This window comes from Budorcas taxicolor, chromosome 6, assembly GCF_023091745.1.
Source record: "Budorcas taxicolor isolate Tak-1 chromosome 6, Takin1.1, whole genome shotgun sequence".
In the NCBI taxonomy this organism is placed as follows: Eukaryota; Metazoa; Chordata; class Mammalia; order Artiodactyla; family Bovidae; genus Budorcas; species Budorcas taxicolor.
Genome location: NC_068915.1, coordinates 46,839,372 through 46,860,432, shown reverse-complemented (window position 1 = coordinate 46,860,432; position 21,061 = coordinate 46,839,372). Strand labels below are relative to the sequence as shown.

The 21,061-nt window shown below is 36.4% G+C and overlaps 1 protein-coding gene across 1 annotated transcript in view; it reads right to left on the bottom strand.

The window, feature by feature from the left end:
- Positions 1–21,061, bottom strand: part of STIM2 (stromal interaction molecule 2) — a 178,496-nt gene that overhangs the window by 23,000 nt on the left and 134,435 nt on the right. The window contains exons 4-5 of the mRNA XM_052641997.1: positions 6,519–6,630; positions 2,891–3,006 (exon numbers count right to left, since the gene is read on the bottom strand). Coding sequence (XP_052497957.1) covers positions 2,891–3,006; positions 6,519–6,630 — 228 coding nt within the window. The remainder of the gene's footprint in view (positions 1–2,890; positions 3,007–6,518; positions 6,631–21,061) is intronic.

Genomic DNA, 21,061 nt, shown 5'->3' with positions numbered 1-21,061 from the left:
GGCAAGGGCTTCCCCAGTGGCTCAGTGGTAGAGAATCCGCTTGCAATGCAGGAGATGCAGGTTCGTTCCCTGGGTCAGGAAGGTCCCCTGGAGGAGGAAATGGCAACCCACTCCAGTGTCCTTGCCTGGGAAATGCCATGGACAGAGGAGCCTGGTGGGCTATAGTCCCTGGGGTCACAAAAGAGCTGGAAATGACTGAGCAACTAAACAACAACAGGGGGCAGAGATAACCCCACAAGGATGCACTATGCCCCTGCTGGTACAGGAGTTAGTGACAAAACTCCTGGGGCATTCTACAGAGAATGGTCCTCTATGGGGTGAAGAGTCATAACGAGCTCCACCATCACCAGCCCAACTCCGTTACTTCAGACAAGTTAGGTAGTGGCCATGCTTTAATACAGAAACTGAAACCCTCATCATTCACCAGAAAGTTTTCTTCCCAAGCATGTAGCCACATAACTAGTTAGGATTAATCAGTGATTCTCAACTGAGAGGGACATTTCCCTCCAGCAGACATTTGACAATTTTTGCTTGACAATTTGGGAAGTGGAAGGAGGGCTATTTGCTACTGGTATCTAGTAGGTAGAGGCCAGGGATGTTGTTAAACACCCAATAATGTACAAGATAATCTCTTTCCTGCTCCCACTCTGGTGATAAGAAAGAATTATCTAGGAATTATACAGCCCAGAATGCAAATAGTGGCAAGGTTGAGAAACCACGGGTCAAATGATCAGGACAAGCCATGTTTTAGGTGTTTTTTCTGTCAGAGATCTCAGTGACTCGAGGGAAACAGGTCCCAGGGATAGAAGTAACTCCTACACTTACTTGTTTCTAAACACTTACTTGTTTCTAAAGTAAGGAGTAAGGAGCCAGGGCCTATTGTCTTCAGTAATACAAAACACAGAAACCGCTAGTCAAATAATTTCCTAGTTTATCTCTGAAGGCAGGGGCTCAATTGAGGGATGCAAGATAACTAATAAAACATGATGTATTATTTCTTGCAAACGGATTATAGGTGTTCAGTGAAAAACTGCCTAGCTGCCCATACCTCTAGCAGCAAGGAGATATTTTCCATGTTTGACAAGATGAAGAGCGCCACAGAAATGAACCCTAGGCTTACAAGGCTAGGGTTCGTGTATGCTAATATAGTGTGGTAAACAGCATGCTCTATGCCAGAGATCCTCAGCGCTTCATATTTTCAGAGCAGATACCCTCACCTACAGTGAAAGAGATTCTCTCTTCACTCCTTAGCAGAAGGCTCAAGTCTCAAAAGGATTTGTTTTTATTCTGCCTCGGGCTGAGAGGTTCAGCTCAGGCTCTAGTTCAAATACGAGACTTATTCAGGCTGAATTATAATCACCAGAAATAATAATAAAAAGATGGACAAGTCTCAAACTATACAACAAATACCATGAACTGGTAAGGATTTCAGTGAAAACGCCTTTAAAATGTATCTCCATTCACTTGATACTGCTAGGTTTCTTTTTCTTCTTTTTAATAATCTTAATGTGGGTGTTCCAACCATAAGGTTCATTCACTCAAGTAATAATTCTAAGACAAACACATTAAAAAGGTAATGCATCATTAACTTCTAAACTGGTTTGTTTATTAATACATTTGTTTTCAACTTTCTTTGAGACTAGTTTGGTTTCTTTACAAATGATAATACTGTTTGGCTTACAGAGTAGTTTGTTCTTGGATCAATAAAATAAAAATATCCCCAATCAATCTGTATACAGAGACAAATGCTATAGTTTAATTCCTATTTTAACCAATAATTCACATGAAAAAACTAGAGTGAATCTCACAGAAGACAATCCCCAATAGATTCAGTTGAAAACTCAGGACAAGGAAAAGGTTAGAAAGGGTATCATCTCCATGGAACGCTTGGCATTTCAATAGTGTTCTATTTCCTAGGGTTTATAATTCCCACCAACAGTGCATTTCCACCAACTCTCACAAAGGGGGGTTCCAGCTGTTTCACCAGCTGCTCTTTTAGCCTGAGCCAAAAAAGAACCACCAGTAAACTCATGGAATGCATCCAACCTCTCCAGTAACCCTTTTTTAAGCAGGGGGACCCCCAACACAGTATCATAGAAATCTATAAGCCTCTTAACTGCAAAAACTGAGGTAAAACAAACATTAGTTTCTTCATTTATAATTTGTGAAAGCCATTTTTTCTAGAATTAATTTAGTTATTCCGTTTTAAAAAATAAAATCCCTCTAAAATGTGTACTCTTCAAACAATTTTCCCCCAAAGCTTTCTGAAATCTGAAATTAAATGACGCAAACAAATTAAACTTCCCTTCTGGGAAGAAAGTATTCCTGTCAAGGTAAAGAAGGTTTATTTTCCTTACAAATATGACAAAGCAATTTCTTAATGTTCTTCCTCAGAACAATCAAATAATATTCTCCACCTTGTGCTTCTGCCAGAATAGTCTCTTACTTTATACAGTTTCAAGCAGGCCTCTAGGGCCACTGTTTTTGATCTGTATCTTAAAAATCTCTTCCCTGGTAATTAATAAAGTCCAGTTAGGATTTATTATTTCACGTCATCAAGATAGTGAGAATGCACCTTTTTTAAAAAGGACTCTAGTGAATATCGAACTATAATAACAAACATTAAAACTACTATAGAGTTTTAAATCTAGAAATTTAATCAACTTACATACAGTTTTACAACTTTCTACATCAGTAACCAGCCTTGAAAATAACCACACGCGCTATTTCAATGACAGAAAATCTCATCCTATAAATCTTTTAAGATAGTACTTTTTACCCAACAGAGGGTTCTTCTCGTCTACTACCTTTCTTACTTTTTCCTTCTTTAAATAACAACAGATGATCTGATTACTCTTTTTCATCATATTTTGTGCAAGAGAATACTAACGTGTTAGAGGTCCGAACAAAACCACATCCAGTGCCTTGAGCTGAAGTTTCTGTCTATGACTCCGGTCGCTGATTTTCAACTGAGAGATCATAAATGAAAATTCATGCACTGCTATCCTGTTTATTTAAAAAATACATATATATTAAAAATATTACTAGTATGTACATTTAAATATTTCAGCAACATACTTAATACTTATATATATTAGTGATGATATAGAGTTCACCCAAATGCAATTTAATACTTTATTATATGCAACAAAAACCTTTTCAGTGCAAGCTTAGCAATGCAAATACTATATGTCAATAATTTCATTGCTATGTTGATGTTTTTGTTTTCTAAAAGGTTTCTTTATGCTATAAAATAATGTGATTCAGAAATTTATCAAATTCAAAATATTTTATAATTATTAAATTACCTCTGGCATTTTACCATCATTTCATAAACAACAAGAAAATTGTAAGCAATTTACTTATTAACACAGCAGACTTAATTATTCTCAATTTAGATCATATTCATTTTCTTTATAAATATCATTTTAAAAACCTGTGCCTTTACATTCTAATATTTAAACTATTTAAAAGTTCACTTAAGTCATAAATGAAAAGGAAAAAGTCATCGCTGGTTGGGGGAATAAATTGAGGAATATCTGTAATAAGAAGTATAGAACTATTTCACTAGCAATGAAGAAAGTCTGCAGGGTGCCAAAAAGCTCAGGTGAAATAGGAAATAAAATTGCTTTGTTTTGGACTTCCAATCCAAGTAGGCCAGTAGTTAAGATTTCTTATCAACCAAGTGGGATACAAAGACGAATCTTCTGACACAAAGTGTAATAATAATAATAAAACTGTTAATAACAATGACAATTAAAAAAATAAGCATGTATTATGTGCTGAGTACTGTGCCAAGAACTTTTCAAACTCAAAAAATTCTATAATATATGTAAAATTGTCATTTTATAAATGAGGAAACTAAGGCAGTTGTAACTTGCCCAAGATGACATAATTAGTAAGTAAGATAGGGATTCAATCCCAATTATCTATGATTCCAATGACTGAACTCTGAACCTTTTATTTAGGAAGATTTCAGGTTACAGAACTCCTATGAGGTTTCCACAAAACTTTAGAGAGTAAAGAACTCTAACTTTCCCTATAGAAAATGCCTACATTCATCATCTCTGTGGGTAACCTTTTGTGTGTAAGCTCTTGTCACATCTTTAATATGACACTTATTAAAGTGCCTGAAGGCAAACTGTGTCTTATCTCTTTATCCCCAAAACTAGCATGGTGCTTGGCCAAAGTAGATGCTTGATAAATGTTTATGTAATAGATGAATGAATGCATGGATGGGTGTAAGAATGGATAGCAATACTATCAGTATACAAAATTTAAGAGAGACAATGAGATGTAGTAAAAATGAAACTATAAAACAGAATTTTACACAAAGTTCAATATGAGTCCAGAGGTGGAAGGGATTCTACCTGCGTGGGTGAGGATGTCAGGGAAGTTCACACAGGTCTGAAAGGAATGAGGAGGCATGTGTCAGGTGAAGAGAGCCTTAGTATAAGCTCTGGTAACAGAATTACAGAATATAGAAAACACAGTAAAAGGCTTAAGATAACCATGATATGAAACCTAACATAGTTTACCTACTACAGATGAAATAGTATTTTAAAGTCACAGAAAGGAAAGAAAATAATGAATTACTGTTGGTATGTGTACAACTGGAATGTGTAATACATTTTCTTATACATTCTTACAAATAGCTCTTTTATCTACAGTTACACTACAAAAAGCTTTGTGACTTAGGTAATTAATTGCTACTGCCCCTTTGAATGGACTCATCTAATCTCTATCACCACATAAAAGGGGCTTGATGAAGACTATGCCAGTTTTTCTTTCCCCTCCATTCAAAAAGGCACCAGTAGGCTGACCTAAAAGTTGAACTTCTACATTTATAAGTTTTCTTCTGTAGTAACATGCTCACTATTTTGAAAAACTTATCTTGATTAAGTGTGATGTTTTCTCAACAATTCTACCAGAATTTGAGGATCTCTGATAAGTTTCAGGCTTCCCAGATGGTTCAGTGGTAAAGAATCTGCCTGCAATTCAGGAGATGCAGGTTTGATCCCTGGGTCTGGAAGGTCCCCTGGAGGAGGAAATGGCAACCCACTCCAGTATTCTTACCTGGGAAAGCCCATGGACAGAGGAGCCTGGTAGGCTACAGGCTATGGGGTCACAAAAGAGTTTGACATGACTTAGTGACTAAAAACTGAAAACGTTTACTTCACTGAAAGAAAAAAGTGGCCATAACATTTACAGTCAAAATATTGAGCAGCCTGTTTATTTCATGTTGTTATTATATAAAGAAAGTTCCCAAAGGACAACATAAGAAAAGCTGTATAAGTCACAGGGTTAACATAAACAACTTAAAAAACCCTAATCCCACCTTAATGCTCTACTATACTGTTTTAACTTAGCAACTTGTCTTCTTTAAAAGCAAGAATTCAATTTTAATTTTTTTCTTCTTTCCAGCATCTAGTTGCACCATGAATATAAAAAATACTTAATATGCACTTACTGATTTGACTCTTAACCCCATTAATTTCATCATTATAGTCATGTGCACAGTAAAATCAGAAATACTGATGCTCAGAATACATTTAAGGAGATATGAAAACTTTCAACTTGATCCAAAATACAAACTTCTAAGCAAAAAAAGCTGTGTACTTAAATAAGATACATGCAGGCAAATTGATTACAAATATGCACATAATAATAGACAGCATTATTAAAGTCTTTTTTGATACAGGAACAATCTAAGTTTGAATGGAACATGAACAATCTTGTAAGGGTCAAATTTCAGTGAAATTTCTGCAAATTTTAACATTTAAATCTTTAGTGATTATTAGGTTAACTAATGGAATTTTTAAACATAATTTAGAAAAGTAGTGACAATTAATTCCAGACATCTAAGGGATAAACTAGCATCTTATACTTTGGTATCAGATCTATCCAGGTTCAAATACTACCTTGGGCAAAATATTTAACTTCTTTCTGACTTGGTTTCTTTAATCTATAAAATGGGAATAATAGTACATACTTAATTTTAACCTGAAGCTTAAATGAGATAATACAAAGCATCTCTGTGTAATATACATTTAAAAATAATTACTATCATTTACCTTTAATTAAATGTTTTTTTGATATTTAACTTATTGTCACTAATATTAAGTGGTTATTGCTGTTATTAAAAGAGCAACAATTAAGAGGTATCTGTACATTAATCCATTCAAATAGGTTTTCTCATATCAAATGAATAAGTTTTGTTACTTTTTTACCACAGGGTCAGAGGTTGGTCCTTTGATGTTATCTAAAAAAGATATAGTTGACCCATCTTCTAATTCTCAAAATTACTTTCCCTAGGAATAATGTTTTTAAAAGACCTGATTACTCAAGCAGGAAAAACTGATTAAAACCTACAAATTCATACCTTACAAGTATCAAAGAATGGATATATTTATAATATTTCCTTTGAGTCCTTAGCCACAGAAGTAACTTAATTGAAAAGTGACCTTCTTCTCTAGGAGTAGGAAAAAAAAAACAACACTTGGATAATAAAGACCCACCTGGGAAGCGTTGTTCCTTTGACATTGTTGTCTCTAAAATTCTTCTCATATTGGGGTAGTTCAACAAATTCTATCAACCACTGAAGTGTGTCCTCAAGGGTCCAATTATGAACTACAAAAGATAAAAAGCAAAAGAATATTTTAAACACATGTGCTTTTAGAATTTATAAAAATTATATATATGTATGTACATACATATATAACACTACTGTAACTTCAGAGGAAATAATGGTGTTAGATTGAATTTTCAATTCAATCACTAATAAGTACTAAAATAATGTTTGGCACTATATAAGAAGCTCAAAACAATGGGGACATACCTCTTACCCTTAAGGGCTTACAAGCTAGAACAGAGAGCGACATAAAGGAAAAGGGAACAAAACATTAGCATGTTTAATTCTAAAATAAGCATCTATGCAAATTTGAACAGGATGAAATAATCTACTATTTCCCTGGCTGTAAAAAAAACTTACCAGATATACATTTATTCATTCTTCCTTTCATTTAACAATCCATCCACGTAACATTATAAACCTTCTCAGTATCAGATTCCATTCTAGGCACTGGGAATATAGCAGTAAAGAAGATGGATAAACTTCTTGCCTTCATAAAATGAATTCTTTTGGGAGTGGGGAGGGGCAATTAATAAAAGGAGGAAGAAAAGAGGAAGAATTTCAGATAATGATCAGCTATTGCAAAAGAAAGGAAAGATGTCAGGGTAAGTTTCTCTGAGGAGCTGTTACGTGATTTAAGACCCAAAAATCGCAAGGAGCCAACACTGATGATCTTGGAGAAAAAAGAATCCAAACAGACTTAAGAGCTGGTATAAAAACCTTACGGAATGAACCAGCTGTGTATGAGGGATAGAAAGCAGTCAGAAGGGCCAGGTCAAAAAAGATTTTCAAGAATTCTGGATATCTTTCAATAAGAAGAAGGAGAAGTAAATAATCTATGCTTTTAAAACAGCACTCTCCACTGTGGAGAATGAACTGTGGGAGACAAGACTGAAAACAAAGAGAAATAAGACCAGTCCTTGTCCAAGCAAAAGGAGTTATTGTCTTGGACCAAGGTTCTAGTAGAGGATATAGGGACAAGTGGCCAGATTCAGGACATATTCTGGGGAAAATGCTTTCAGATGTTCTGATGAAACGGATGGAAGCGGGTAGGCAGAAGAAAGTCTAAAGAAGCACAGAGAGTGCTTCCACTAACTAAGATAGGGAAGAGTGAGAGGACTCGACTTGGGCGGCAAGTAGGGGCAGGTGACAGAGACAGAAAGTTCTATTTTTAGACATTATGACATGTCTAAACATTTCAAGTATGTATCAGATATTTAAGCGCAGACAGACAAGAGCAGTCATATATACAAATCCTGAGCTTAGGGAAAAGTAAGGTTAGGAATAGAGACATAAATTAGGAGTCATGAGCATACAGATGGTCTTTAGACTGAGTGAGATCACTCAAAAGAGCTGAAGATAGCTATTACTGGATTCTAGGGGACTGGCTCCAAATTATGAAGAAAAGGACAACTAACATCTCTTCTCCTAGACACTTACTTTGAATTAAGCCCTTTATATGCATTTTTCCCTTTAAGCCTTAAAAAGAAACAAAAACTTATGAGACACTAACATGATTCTCTCCATTTTGGAGACGAGAAACTGAGAGGTTAATGGGACCAAGATACCAGCAGAACTGATCTCAACCCAGGGCAACTGACCTCAGGACCTGATCCTATGCTACTGTGAGAGGAGTAATATCAAGTAACAGCAGAGATATAAACAAGCAGTTAAATACTGGAAGCAGCTAAAGACATTTCCACTTCAAGAAGAACAAAGACAAGTTTATCCAAAGGAAAGGATGTGAATGTGCTGGAAAAAAGAAGAGCTCCACATTCGTCTTCATACATACTTTGAAGATGTGGAAAAACAAAATGCTTACAAATCACAGAAAAGGCCGAAGGAGGGGGAAGAAAAAAAGTGAGCAATAAAAGCAGATCTGGGAATCCATCTGTGATAAGCCTGAGATGAGAGCTTCCTGAGTATGAATTTACTTTTGCAAACAAAGCTGGATGTTCACAATCTGCCTTTTTCATTAAGTGTTCTTTAGAAGAAAAGTTTAAATAAATCAGAAACAAAACTTTAACAAAAATTAACTTTTAAATAACATACAACATTTGATAATTTTATACTGAGACAGAGCTTTGACAATTTTTTTAAAATGAGCTCTCCTTTCTGTGTTCCTGCCATTAAGACTGGGCATGTGCCCGAGGCTGCTGTATCCATTTAGCCAAATAACTTAGAATAAATATCAGCCAAAGGTTCGGGCCCTGGGTGCTTTCCACTGAATTTAATACATGCAAAGTAGCTTCTTTTTTTTTAAGTTTCTGCCTATTCAAGACGAACTGCACTGAGAACTGCCTGGTCTGAGACTCTGCCAAGAAACCGACAGCACAGCTGCACCTCACACACCCATGCACCTCACACACCCACACGAAAACTTCAGCCAAGATAGCAGGATGAGATGCTGTCACATCCACGGCTGCTCATCCGATCCACAGCAGAAGCCGAAACACTCCAGTGCATCAGAATATTCTCTCAGTTATCAATGAAACAAGACAGAAGAGAAGAGAAATCAAATGAAGAAGAAGACATGTTTAAAGTACCCAAATTCTAGTATTATTCCATCTAATAAGTAGAGAATTACACTGGCGCTAAAGTAATTTTCTTTACAATGAATCTGTAAAACCACAAAATTCTAACACAGAGCACACAGTTTACTTTGGTGTGCAGGGTGGGTGGGGGGAGTTCATTTCATCGTCTTCTTTTTCTCATGCTATCTGGTTTCTTTGGTAATGCCTGGTAAGTATCTTCTCAGGACCAGGACCTGTACTGTATGTATATTAGCTTTCTCTGCTCCAAATTCAGTAATTGTCTTTTGATTCTTAGGACAGATAATACTATGTCCTTCCTCGGAGTCTTTGCACACATGGCGTTTCCTCTTTCCTTTTCTCCACCCCTCTGACTCACCTTTACCTATTTACTTTGAGTCTTCATATTGCAGTTAAAACTTTAATTCCTTGGGGAACCTTCTCAAACACTGCTATATGATCATATATCACACTTTAAGGCATAGCATTTAACATAGCATTTATGATTATTTGTTTCTATGATTATTGTCTTAATATCCGTTTATACCTCTCAAGCATAAGTTTCTTGCTCACTCTTCTATCCCTAGCACTTGGTGCACAAAAGGTGCTCAACAAGATTCTCTCAAATAAATAAAGCAGAATGTGTTTGTAATTGACAACTATTATGAAAATCTATTTTCACATTTTAGAAAGGAGATTCAAACAGAAAGAGGAACTTTTCTGTGTAAGAAATTTTTGTTGGCGAAAGAGTTATTAAGAATTATCTGGAAATCAACTATACTTCAATTTTTAAGAAGTAAATTTTAAAAAATTATCCAGTTCTTTATTATCCAAGTCTCACTGCCTCTTTCACATGTGCTGTTGCTAAACAGCATTTCCACCAGAGGGCAGACAGAGAAGAATAATGTATTTCTTTAAAAATATAGATTTTTTTTTTTTAATCTATCTGCAAAGCTATGGAAATGTCAGTTTCTACACTGTTAAATTCTATTGTTTCTGCTAGAAACTGCAACCAGTGCTACAGATTGTTGTCTTTGAGTGATCTAGGACAATTTATTCCAATATCAACAGAAAGAACTCTGGAATTAAAACAGACCTGATTCCAGTCCCAGAAACTCAATTTCTCAGCACAAAAAATAATGACACTGAGCTAGACCATCTTTAAAACTCATTCAAATTCTTTGTTTTTGATTTCGTTATAATGACCAAAAGATGATGTTTAAAATGCTGCTGTTAACCTAGAACAGTAGATTATAGAATAATGAGAGGGGGAAAAGTAACTCTAAGAACTTTCAGGACAGCAACAAAACTGTTCCTAACATGTACTAAGTGTTTATTAAACACTGGGAGACTTGCGAAGCTTATTTCCAAAAACCACTGCAACAAATCTTTGAAGTAGGTACTTTCGTCATCATACTGAACCTGTTAGTTTATGAAGGTAAAGTTCTTAATTAGCTAAAACAGATTACTAAATGGTCAAACCAGGTTTCAGAACAAGTCCATGTCTGGAATTGTTTACCACTGTACCGTAACGTTACCTCTTTAGAGTCAGGTAAATGGCCCTCATAATCAAATTAGGTACTTCAAGTAGACAGTTTATGCTCCACATTTGCAACCATATATGTAGCTTTCTAAATCTGCCATATTCCCACATGTCATTCCTTCAACCTGGAATGGCATGCCTGTCTTCTTCCTTCTTTGTCAGGCTGCTCTTCCTTAGCCTTTGAGACCCAGATCAGGAACTCACTCCTCCATGAAGTTTTCCCTATCTATCCATTTCTAGATTACAGTTGCTCTTCCTCACGCCCCTGATCACATGTACATAATATCTACCATAGGATTTATCCGTGTGCTCTAATGAAATTGTCCGTGCTTGTGTTACCCTCTGGCTGATGAGTTCCTCAAGGGCAGGAACTTGTTCTGCCTAACAGAGTGATTATTAATACCATCATGCCACATCCCTTTGATTAGGATTTTACATATTAATATACACTATATTTAACATCTCCAAACCACATCTGTAAGACAGCTGTTTCTCTACAGTCTACACAGAGAACCTTGGCCAAGAGAGGACATGTAACTGCAATGTAGTCACACAGCTAGAATCTGAACTCTAATCTTCTGACCCCAAGTTCACTGACAATATAGGTGGCTCCTGATTTAAAAGAAGTGCTCACTATTTAACTTTAAAACTCAAAACACATTTTCTCTTAGAATCAAAGCTTCCAGACATATAGCATTAATAGTGATTCAAGAGTTAAACATTACATATGAGCAATCTGCCACGGCTAATTGTGTTAATGGAGTCAGGATTCCACTAGAGACATCAAGTAAGCACCATGGCCTTCTGAAGGCCTGGCAATAGTAACACAATAGCCCACTGGAGCTATGCCAGTTCTTCATCATGGGACTGGCTTCTAGGACTTGAAAAGGGGGCTCTACCAGCCTGAAGGGTAAGATTTCAAAGAGATTTCAGGAGATTCAGAGCTGCAGCAGGACTCTGGACCAAAGGAAGTAGTGTGAGACAGGGGAGAATGGGGACAGGATGGTGACTAGAAGCAAATCTCCAGGAGATAAGAGGGTGTGGGGGGCGCACATGTATGGATTTTTCACAGGAACACAGGCAAGATGAGGATTCTCCTTTACATTACCTCCCTTTGCTGCTAGCTAAAGAGCTATTTCTGTAATAACGGATGAGATTCCTGGTTCTGTACCAAAACAGCTTCCCTTTCTTCCCCTTATCCTAACTGTTATGATCAATCCTACCTCCACATAATTATTTTGGACCAGCACTTTAAAGAGAAAAATTATAACTGTGCTTAAGTGGAGAAAGCTTTTAGACAGCAACAGGAGCTGTAGTAATGAGGAGAATGAAGAGATAGGAAAGGCTAGAAATACCCAGCAACAGAGTAAAGAAAGGAACATTCCTGTGGCCATTTAGCAAAAGCAGGCTTCCAAAAAAGATGCATGAGTCATGCATAGGTACATCCTCAATTGAGCAAACAAGCTTGTAAGTAGAAGAAACACCAACTGAAAGCGATGTCTCCCTCCCCTGAATTTCTATAGTACTTTACTATTCCTACCAAATGGCATATCATATGTGCTGCCTTATTTTCTAACTATTTGCTAAATTACATCTTATGTTCCTACCATATTGTAAGTTTCCAGCAGCTCAGCATAAAGTTGCCATTTAAGTAACAGCTGAATATGTAACTGACTTTTTTCTTCCTTAAAGAACCTGTTTTGTTTTTAATTGTGTCCACTTGCTATCCCATAGTTGTATGAAAGACACATGATACTGTTTTCACAATATCACATTTCAAAGTAACACTGGAGAATCCCTGACTCCGAAAGAAGATCACAGGAACTTATAACATGATGGAAGTTAGAAGGTGCCAGTTTATAGCCATGCATTTGACATTAGGATGAGGTAAGAATGTGTGTGCTTCCTGTCCATTCCTGCCTCAAGCAAATGTGATAGAAACAAAAACTGTGAAAGAGAAACTTCAGAAGATTAAAATACATGTATGTATTTACTTGCTCATTTCATCTATAAAATGCAATCTTATAAAACTTTTTCCAGTGGTCATGTATGGATGTAAGAGTTGGACTATAAAGAAAGCTGAATGCAGAAGAATTGATGCTTTTGAACTGTGGTGTTGGAGAAGACTCCTGAGAGCCCCTTGGACTGCAAGGAGATCCAACCAGTCCATCCTAAAGGAGACCAGTCCTGGGTGTTCACTGGAAGGACTGATGTTGAAGCTGAAACTCCAATACTTTGGCCACCTGATGCAAAGAGCTGACTCATCTGAAAAGACCCTGATGCTGGGAAAGATTGAGGGCAGGAGAAGGGGACGACTGAGGATGAGATGGTTGGCTGGCATCACTGACTCAATGGACATGGGCCTGGGTGGACTCCGGGAAATGGTGATGGAGAGGGAGGCCTGGCAAGCTGCGGTTCATGGGGTCACAAAGAGTCGGACATGACTGAGCTGAACTGAATGAACCCAGTGCACTTAGCCATATACTTGTATTAAGTTCAGTTCAGTTCATTAAGTTACAGGCCTAAAAAGAGGAAACAGCTTTGTGAAGTACCACCACATAAGTTTTCATCTGTTATATTTAATATAAGTACAAGCTGTCCTAAAAGCCTTCAAATATGATTTGTGAAATCACCTAAATTCTGTGTGGGGGGGGGGGGAGGAGGCGGGGGGGGGGGACTAATCACAAAGCATTAGTGTGCATGTAGAGACATGTTAATCCAGCAGCACCTAACATTTTATAAGCACTTGGCAAATTCCAGCAACTGGGCTAAACGCTTTATGTGAACTATCTCATGAAATCCTACGAAGTAGGTTTTAGGAGTAATATTATAATCTTGGTTTACAGATCAGGAAGCTGAGGCTCAGAGAATATGAGTAACTTGTCTAAATTTACACACCAAGTAAGCAGTGGAGATAGGATTCAAACCAGTATCTGTTGACTTCAAAGCCCCAGCTCTTCACCATTACATTCCTTGTTCTCCTCTCCTCTGCATTAATGAGAATATTTAAAATATAGCCAAATTCACAATTAGCTGTGTCACACCTTGGACATATTTTTATCTACACCAAGGATATAACACATATAATACATCATTTACATTTACTCTGCATTTCATTTCTTAACATCTTTCTTACTATTTTTTAAAAAGTGCTACATTCTAAGTTTATGATACCATATTTAACGTTCTTAATATTCAGAAAGCAACTGGCGTAACAGTTTCTTTTGGCAAACTACATATTTTAGAAAAATCAGTTCCTAATATCTTAATACAGTACTGTACAGCTAAACCCCTTACAGTTACTCATACACTTACTACTTTCTAATAAAGTATAAACTTTTTTATAAGTATCAAAAGGTACAGTAGAAGGGTCAGGAAGGAGAAAGTAAAAATATTGTTAACGGAAGTAACTATCCTTAAAGCTGGCTATATGAAATGGTTAGTGAAAGAAGTGCTATATTTTGAAACTACTCAGATACACAACCTAAAAACTATTTGTCATCTGAAAAATCTCAATTATTGCCATGTTTATGTGAAGTGCTAATTTCTACAATATAGGTGCAACCTGTATTCACAACTTTTCCAAAGTCTATTTCAACTAAGAATTTCAAGTTACAAGAGACTCAGAAGTTCTTACAGTGGCAGTCATAACTTATCATGGGAAAATGCAACTGACTGAAGGTTCAACACAGCAAGACTCTGGCGAAAAGCAACTTCTACGAAATGCAATATAAACATAAAAAATAACTTTTTCAAATACAAAAAATGAAAAAATTTAAAGCCTTCCACACTCCATCTTAACTCACGTGGTTTATAGCCTTTGTGGTGTCCAGAGCTCAGAGTGAGATTTTAGCTGATCAGCTGCTCAGGACCATCAAGAGAGGCTTATCTTTAGAACAGAGCCAGCATGTGAGCGCCTCGGATGCATGGTGGTCAGCGGGGCATGTCTCTGTAACATGGACTAAATTCCTGCACTATGCTATATTTGGACACCTAAGAGCCACACCCTGAACTTGGGAAGCCTAAATATCAGTAGTTGTATCAAAGAGAAATAACTACACACTTTCTCTCAGGAGCTCCTTACCTTTCATCTTTCAAGAATTACATGTAATTTTTAGGCATCCTAGATAAATATTGGTAAATGTCTCAATGCTCAGAGGTCAAAAATTACAAGGGTATATTGTTCTCTTCCCAACAGTGGTACAGTGGACACTAAGAGAAGACTTTAATACTTTTCCTATTGTCAACTGCATTCTTATCATTTAAACAAGAGTATGCCATCAACACCTATTTTCATGAAGATAATGGAAGATAACAAAGTCATATCTAAAAACAGAAACTGGAGAAACACCGAATCTCAAAACTGTATGACTGTTCTGAAGATTAACAAAACGTATGAGGAAATAACTCTTAGGAATGGTAAAAGTGCTTCACAAATGTAAATTATTATCATAGTATAATAAGTATTATTACTTATAATAAATAAGTTCAAGGAATCTACTTACTTTATATATCAGTCAATAAAATCAGTGGACTCAATGGCTATAAAGGAACTAAACGTTTAATCAAGTTTTCCTAAATAACTCATTATGGCATCATTGAAGACATCACCTTAGGGACTGAGTGGATGAATTTCTAGTTATGTATCTTCCATTTTACACTCAGCCCTTGACCTTTTTTTTAAACCCCAAACTGAGACTATAAAGAGTAACTCACATCAAATAAAAACAAGTTCTTTAAGGGCAAACAGTATTTCTCGTTCATTTCTATATTCACAACACATTATACAATGCCAAAAATATAACACGCACTAAACAAATGTGGAATGGCAGATGTTTCTTAGGAACTCAATTAATACGTGCTGGATAAGTGAGTGAATAATAAAATGATTTATTAACCAAAGCTGCCAGGAAAATGCCACCATTGCATTCACTCTTAGAGTGGCATTTCTAGATAAAGCAACAAACTTTTCAAAAGTATGGTTAAACTTCATAAAAAAGAGAAGATGATACTTTTCAAAGAATACATTTAACAAAAACAATTCTAAATTACAGCTTTACAAATGTTTGCTTTATTTTCTGCTAAGAGTTCAAAAGTGCTCCAATTTTTTTCTCTTGGAATCCGAAAGTCTCTTCAAAAGATTACCTGCACAGGTGACTTGGGGTTTTTTATTCAACAAATATTTACTGAGTGCACAGTAATTACTAGTGGGCACTAGATAAAACATCAGAGACAAGAAATTATTACTAAGACTAATGTAAAGCTTAATGTAAGAAAATGTATTGACTTTAAGGACTTCAACAAATGATGAACACAACGTCCAGTTAAGAAATACTTTATTTCTAAAGAGTATTAAATCAAAGGCCAGATAAAAATTGAGCTTTCACAGTTTCATGTCACATATCTCTGGGCAAAAAAGAGACATTACATGAGAAACGTGTTAATCCTTATTTCTTCCAAAATAGAAAAATTCACCAATTCCAAGGGTAAAAGCATTTTCAAGATAATGTTACTCAGGAAATTTGTTTGATATGACTCTTTCTAGTACATCTAGCATCTGAAACAGTTCACAAAGTATATTAGCTGCATTTGGTATATAGCATTTTCCAATTCAGGCTTCATCTACTATATACATTACTGACACCAAAACAACTTTTAGGAAGTTTACTTGTTTTTTGAGTACTACTGACACAATGATTAAAACATTAAAATACTAAATGGTACCCCCATTTACAGGGGACTTTTTCAATAGCTAGAGTTCTGTGATAAAGGAAAAATGTGAATAATGTGCTTCAGTAATAAAAATAAATTCATAAAGATGGACTCCTTAACACAATGTCACTGTACAGTGTTCACTCAACTTCTCTCCAAGGTCTTTTTTTTTAACTCTTAAATTGCCCAACAGTAGCTGAGTTCCATATGAGGATGGGAAGATAGACTAGTGGTGGTCAGAGTCTGCATATGAGGACATGGGAATACTAGGTCCATACAAGGCAAGCTCCTGAGTGAGGTAACAGCCCAATGGTGTCAAGAGACTGAGTATGTACAGGAGGATTGAGCTAACTAGAAAATATATTGATGATAACAGAACTAGTTTTTTCATGATTGGTGAAAAGAGATAGCTCAGTTGGTAAAGAATCCCGCCTGCAATGCAGGAGACCTGGGTTCAATCCCTGGGATGGGCAGATCCCCTGGAGAAGAGAAAGGCTACCCACTCCAGTATTCTGGCCTGGAAAATTCCATGGATTGTATAGTCCATGGGGTCGCAAAGAGTCAGACACAACTGAGAGATAAATAGGGCAAGAAGTCAACTAAATAAACCAGCTAGAATTAATCTAGTAGTGTTACACTGCTATCAATGTGAACTAGTATCAGATATCAGTAAGAACTCATGACTTTTAATATTTAGAGAAAAGTAAATATAGGGGTATGTGTTTCTTAACTCTCACTACTGAGAGGGCCTGGGAATAATACCTCAATAGCAATGAGAAGACCTAGTGTGCAAATCTTGGTTTCTAAATACTACCTCAACTAGAAGTAACCAGAACTCCTTGGAGTAATGGTTGTTTCCAGGGGTAGAGCTAAGAAATAACAAAATAAGCCTAGAACACCTTTTTGTACCAGAATATAAGGAAGGCTCAAAAAACAATGGAGACACACATACAAAATAGAAAAGTCAGCTTGAAAGGTTTACAACAGTCATATCAGGGACAATTAAAGCATCAAAATAACAAGAGCAACAAACTCACTGAATAAAGTAGAAATCCAGGCGCCACGCTGATATAAATGAATAAATGCAGATCAATCTTCAGATCAGTCGTAAGATTTTGAGATTCACTATTTCTCCCACTTCTATTTTCAAGATATGCCTTTTATCTCCCACCATCTTCACAGGACAAGATGTTAATATACTCTGTTTAATTTTTCCTTATAGTAGAATGCAACTAATAAATAGAAGGAATGATGGAATTCTAAAAACTATAATTTGGCAACCATCAGAGTAACAATTAATTCAGGCAAAAAACAATCATGGATGCTAAAATCAGTGGGTGAAAAGTGATGAGGGATGTGATGTTACAAAGTCTCCAAGTTTCTCTTCACAAAAAAAATACTAACTATAAAGGGGAAAAACGCAGCTTTACGGTTACAGAAGCAGAATAGACATTATCTTAATCAAGTGATCAAAGGCAATTCTGCATAACAAACTAACACCAGGTGGCACTTAAAAGGATCTAATGAAAAGAATCATTTCTGTGACAGTCCAGCCCAAAATGCCTAACATGGATCTAATCATAGAAAATATCAAACAAATCCTAATTTAGATACAAACTACAAAATGACACTGTTAACAGTTACTGGCCAAAGACATGCAAGGCCAGGAAAGACTTTGGAATTGTTCCAGATTAAAGAAGACTGCAAAGTGAGGACACCTGGGTATACTTGCATACTCATTATTAGGACCAAAAGCAAAGCTGTTAACGAGGGCCGCTGGGCAAAGTTTTGGTCCTGAAGATTTTCACTAAATTTGAAGTTGCTTTCACTTAAGAAATTAAAAACTATTAATAATCTTTCTTTTTCAATTATATTGGCATAGAATTCTAATAATTTCTAACTTCTTCCTTATTTTGTAGTTTGTGGTTTTCTTCAAGAAAGTATGGCAATCTTTTAACACTAACAATGGTTATAGCAAATACCAGGTCCTTATTAGCTGTCTAGTATTGTTCTAAGCTGTATATACTGATTGATTTAATTTAATCCTTAACAGAGTCTTCTACAGAGGGTACTATTACCACCTACATTTCACAGATGGGGAAAGTTAAAGACAGAAAAGATTAATATACTTGCCAAGGGGAAAAAAATCTATACAAAGACTTGAATCCAGGCAGTCAAGTGCCACACTTTCTTTAGAATACTGTCTGTCTAGGAAAGGATAGCTGTACCTTGGAGTTTCTCAAGATATCAGTATCCAAAAGGTGAGAAACCTCAGTGATTATAAAGACTCAGAATCTTTAAAAAAGCTAATTGTTCAACATTCACTTAGTACCAGGTTGGTGTTCAACATTCACTTAGTATCAGGTTGAAAACATCTAAGATCCTATCTTCATAATACTGGAAAGCTTGCCATACAGATTTATGCTATTTAGAAAAAAACATAATAATAAACTACTGCAAAAATATCTTTGATACTTTTAAAATGAGACTTACTACTCAGTTCAGTTCAGTCACTTAGTCGTGTCTGACTCTTTGCGACCCCATGAACTGCAACACGCCAGGCCTCCCTGTCCATCACTAACTCCCGGAGTTCACTCAAACTCATGTCCATCGAGTTCGTGATGCCATCCAGCCATCTCATCCTCGGTCGTCCCCTTCTCCTCCTACCCCCAATCCCTCCCAGCGTCAGAGTCTTTTCCAATGAGTCAACTCTTCGCATGACGTGGCCAAAGTACTGGAGTTTCAGCTTTAGCATCATTCCTTCCAAAGAATACCCTGGACTGATCTCCTTTAGAATGGACTGGTTGGATCTCCTTGCAGTCCAAGGGACTCTCAAGAGTCTTCTCCAACACCACAGTTCAAAAGCATCAATTCTTCGGCACTCAGCTTTCTTCACAGTCCAACTCTCATATCCATACATATTGCTCTACTATAAAAGCACAGCTGGAATTGAAATAACCTTTCTCTTTTTTTTTTTTTTACTTTTCTAATTGTCTACTCAATAATTCACATTTATATTTCCTTGTTCTCGTGCAATTGACTTATTTCCAAGATCCAAAAGAGCTTTCCTGTTTTAATTTTTTTTTTCAGGCCCCAGCTGTGTCACTGGGGAAAAAAGTAATTATGCTTACTTTGGTGAAACAGTGTTGAAGACAAATGAACGGTTATTACCAAATAATTAAATTTAGAAGTCTTCTTAAATTATAAATTGCCCTCTTATTCCACATAAACAGAATACTTTATTATCTAGTAAGTAATAATAATTTATTTCAATGGAATTGTTGACAAACCGAAACCCTAGAAGTGACCTCTAAATCCTGCCTAGTCAATTTACTTGCAAAACAAATGAATTCTTACATTCCTGAAGACAATACATTATCTATTCTGTAGCTTATACACGTCTTCAGTCTACACAAATGTTACTAGTAAAAATATTACACCAATTTGCTATTTCAGAGAATTCTGCTCCTTGCTTCCTATTAATATAAAGAAAAGGGAAAGACAACCAAAATGACAATTTTTTGAAAAAATACTGTCCAAATTTTTCATTAGAAAATATAGAAAATGAAAACAGCATTGTAAACTAAATAAAACTTCCATTTCTTCTAGTAGCCTAAACTCATACAACTATTGATTTTCCTAGAATTGATAACAGCAGGAAATTACTCATAATGCTTACTCTTTGGAAGAAAAGTTATGACCAACCTAGATAGCATACTGAAAACCAGAGACATTACTTTGCCAACAAAGGTCCATCTAGTCAAGGCTGTGGTTTTTCCTGTGGTCATGTATGGATGTGAGAGTTGGACTGTGAAGAAGGCTGAGCGCCGAAGAATTGATGCTTTTGAACTGGGGTGTTGGAGAAGACTCTAGAGAGTCCCTTGGACTGTAAGGAGATCTAACCAGTCCATTCTGAAGGAGATCAGCCCTGGGATTTCTTTGGAAGGAATGATGCTAAAGCTGAAACTCCAGTACTTTGGCCACCTCATGAGAAGAGTTGACTCATTGGAAAAGACTCTGATGCTGGGAGGGATTGGGGGTAGGAGGAGAAGGGGACGACCGAGGATGAGATGGCTGGATGGCATCACTGACTCGATGGACGTGAGTCTGAGTGAACTCCGGGAGTTGGTGATAGACAGGGAGGCCTGGCGTGCTGCGATTCATGGGGTCGCAAAGAGTCAGACACGACTAAGCAACTGAACTGAACTTAACTGAACTAGTAATTTAGTAACTCTTTGTAGTTTCACAAAAGCATATCTTTCCAGACAACTCACTAAGGATGACTTTATAAACTTTACATTCATTGATTCTCTAATGTTATGTCTGTTCTTCTCCCTACTGAGAAGACCTCACTTGGCAAAAATTGAGTAGTAACACAACTGATAAGAACTCTAGGACATGATGAAGACATAGCATGGGAAAAGTACTTCATATTCTTAAGCTCTTTACAGTAGTTGCAAACAGCAGGCAGTATTTTTAGATATTACTTAAGTGTGATGAATACTATTTGCCTTTAGGGAGTGTGCCAATCATATTATTCCTTGGAGGGCATCACTTTCTCAAGACTTCCAAAGTAACGTGGAATGGACAGCACCTACTTTTTGACACCTCAAATTCACTTCTTTGATCCTCCAATGATGCTTT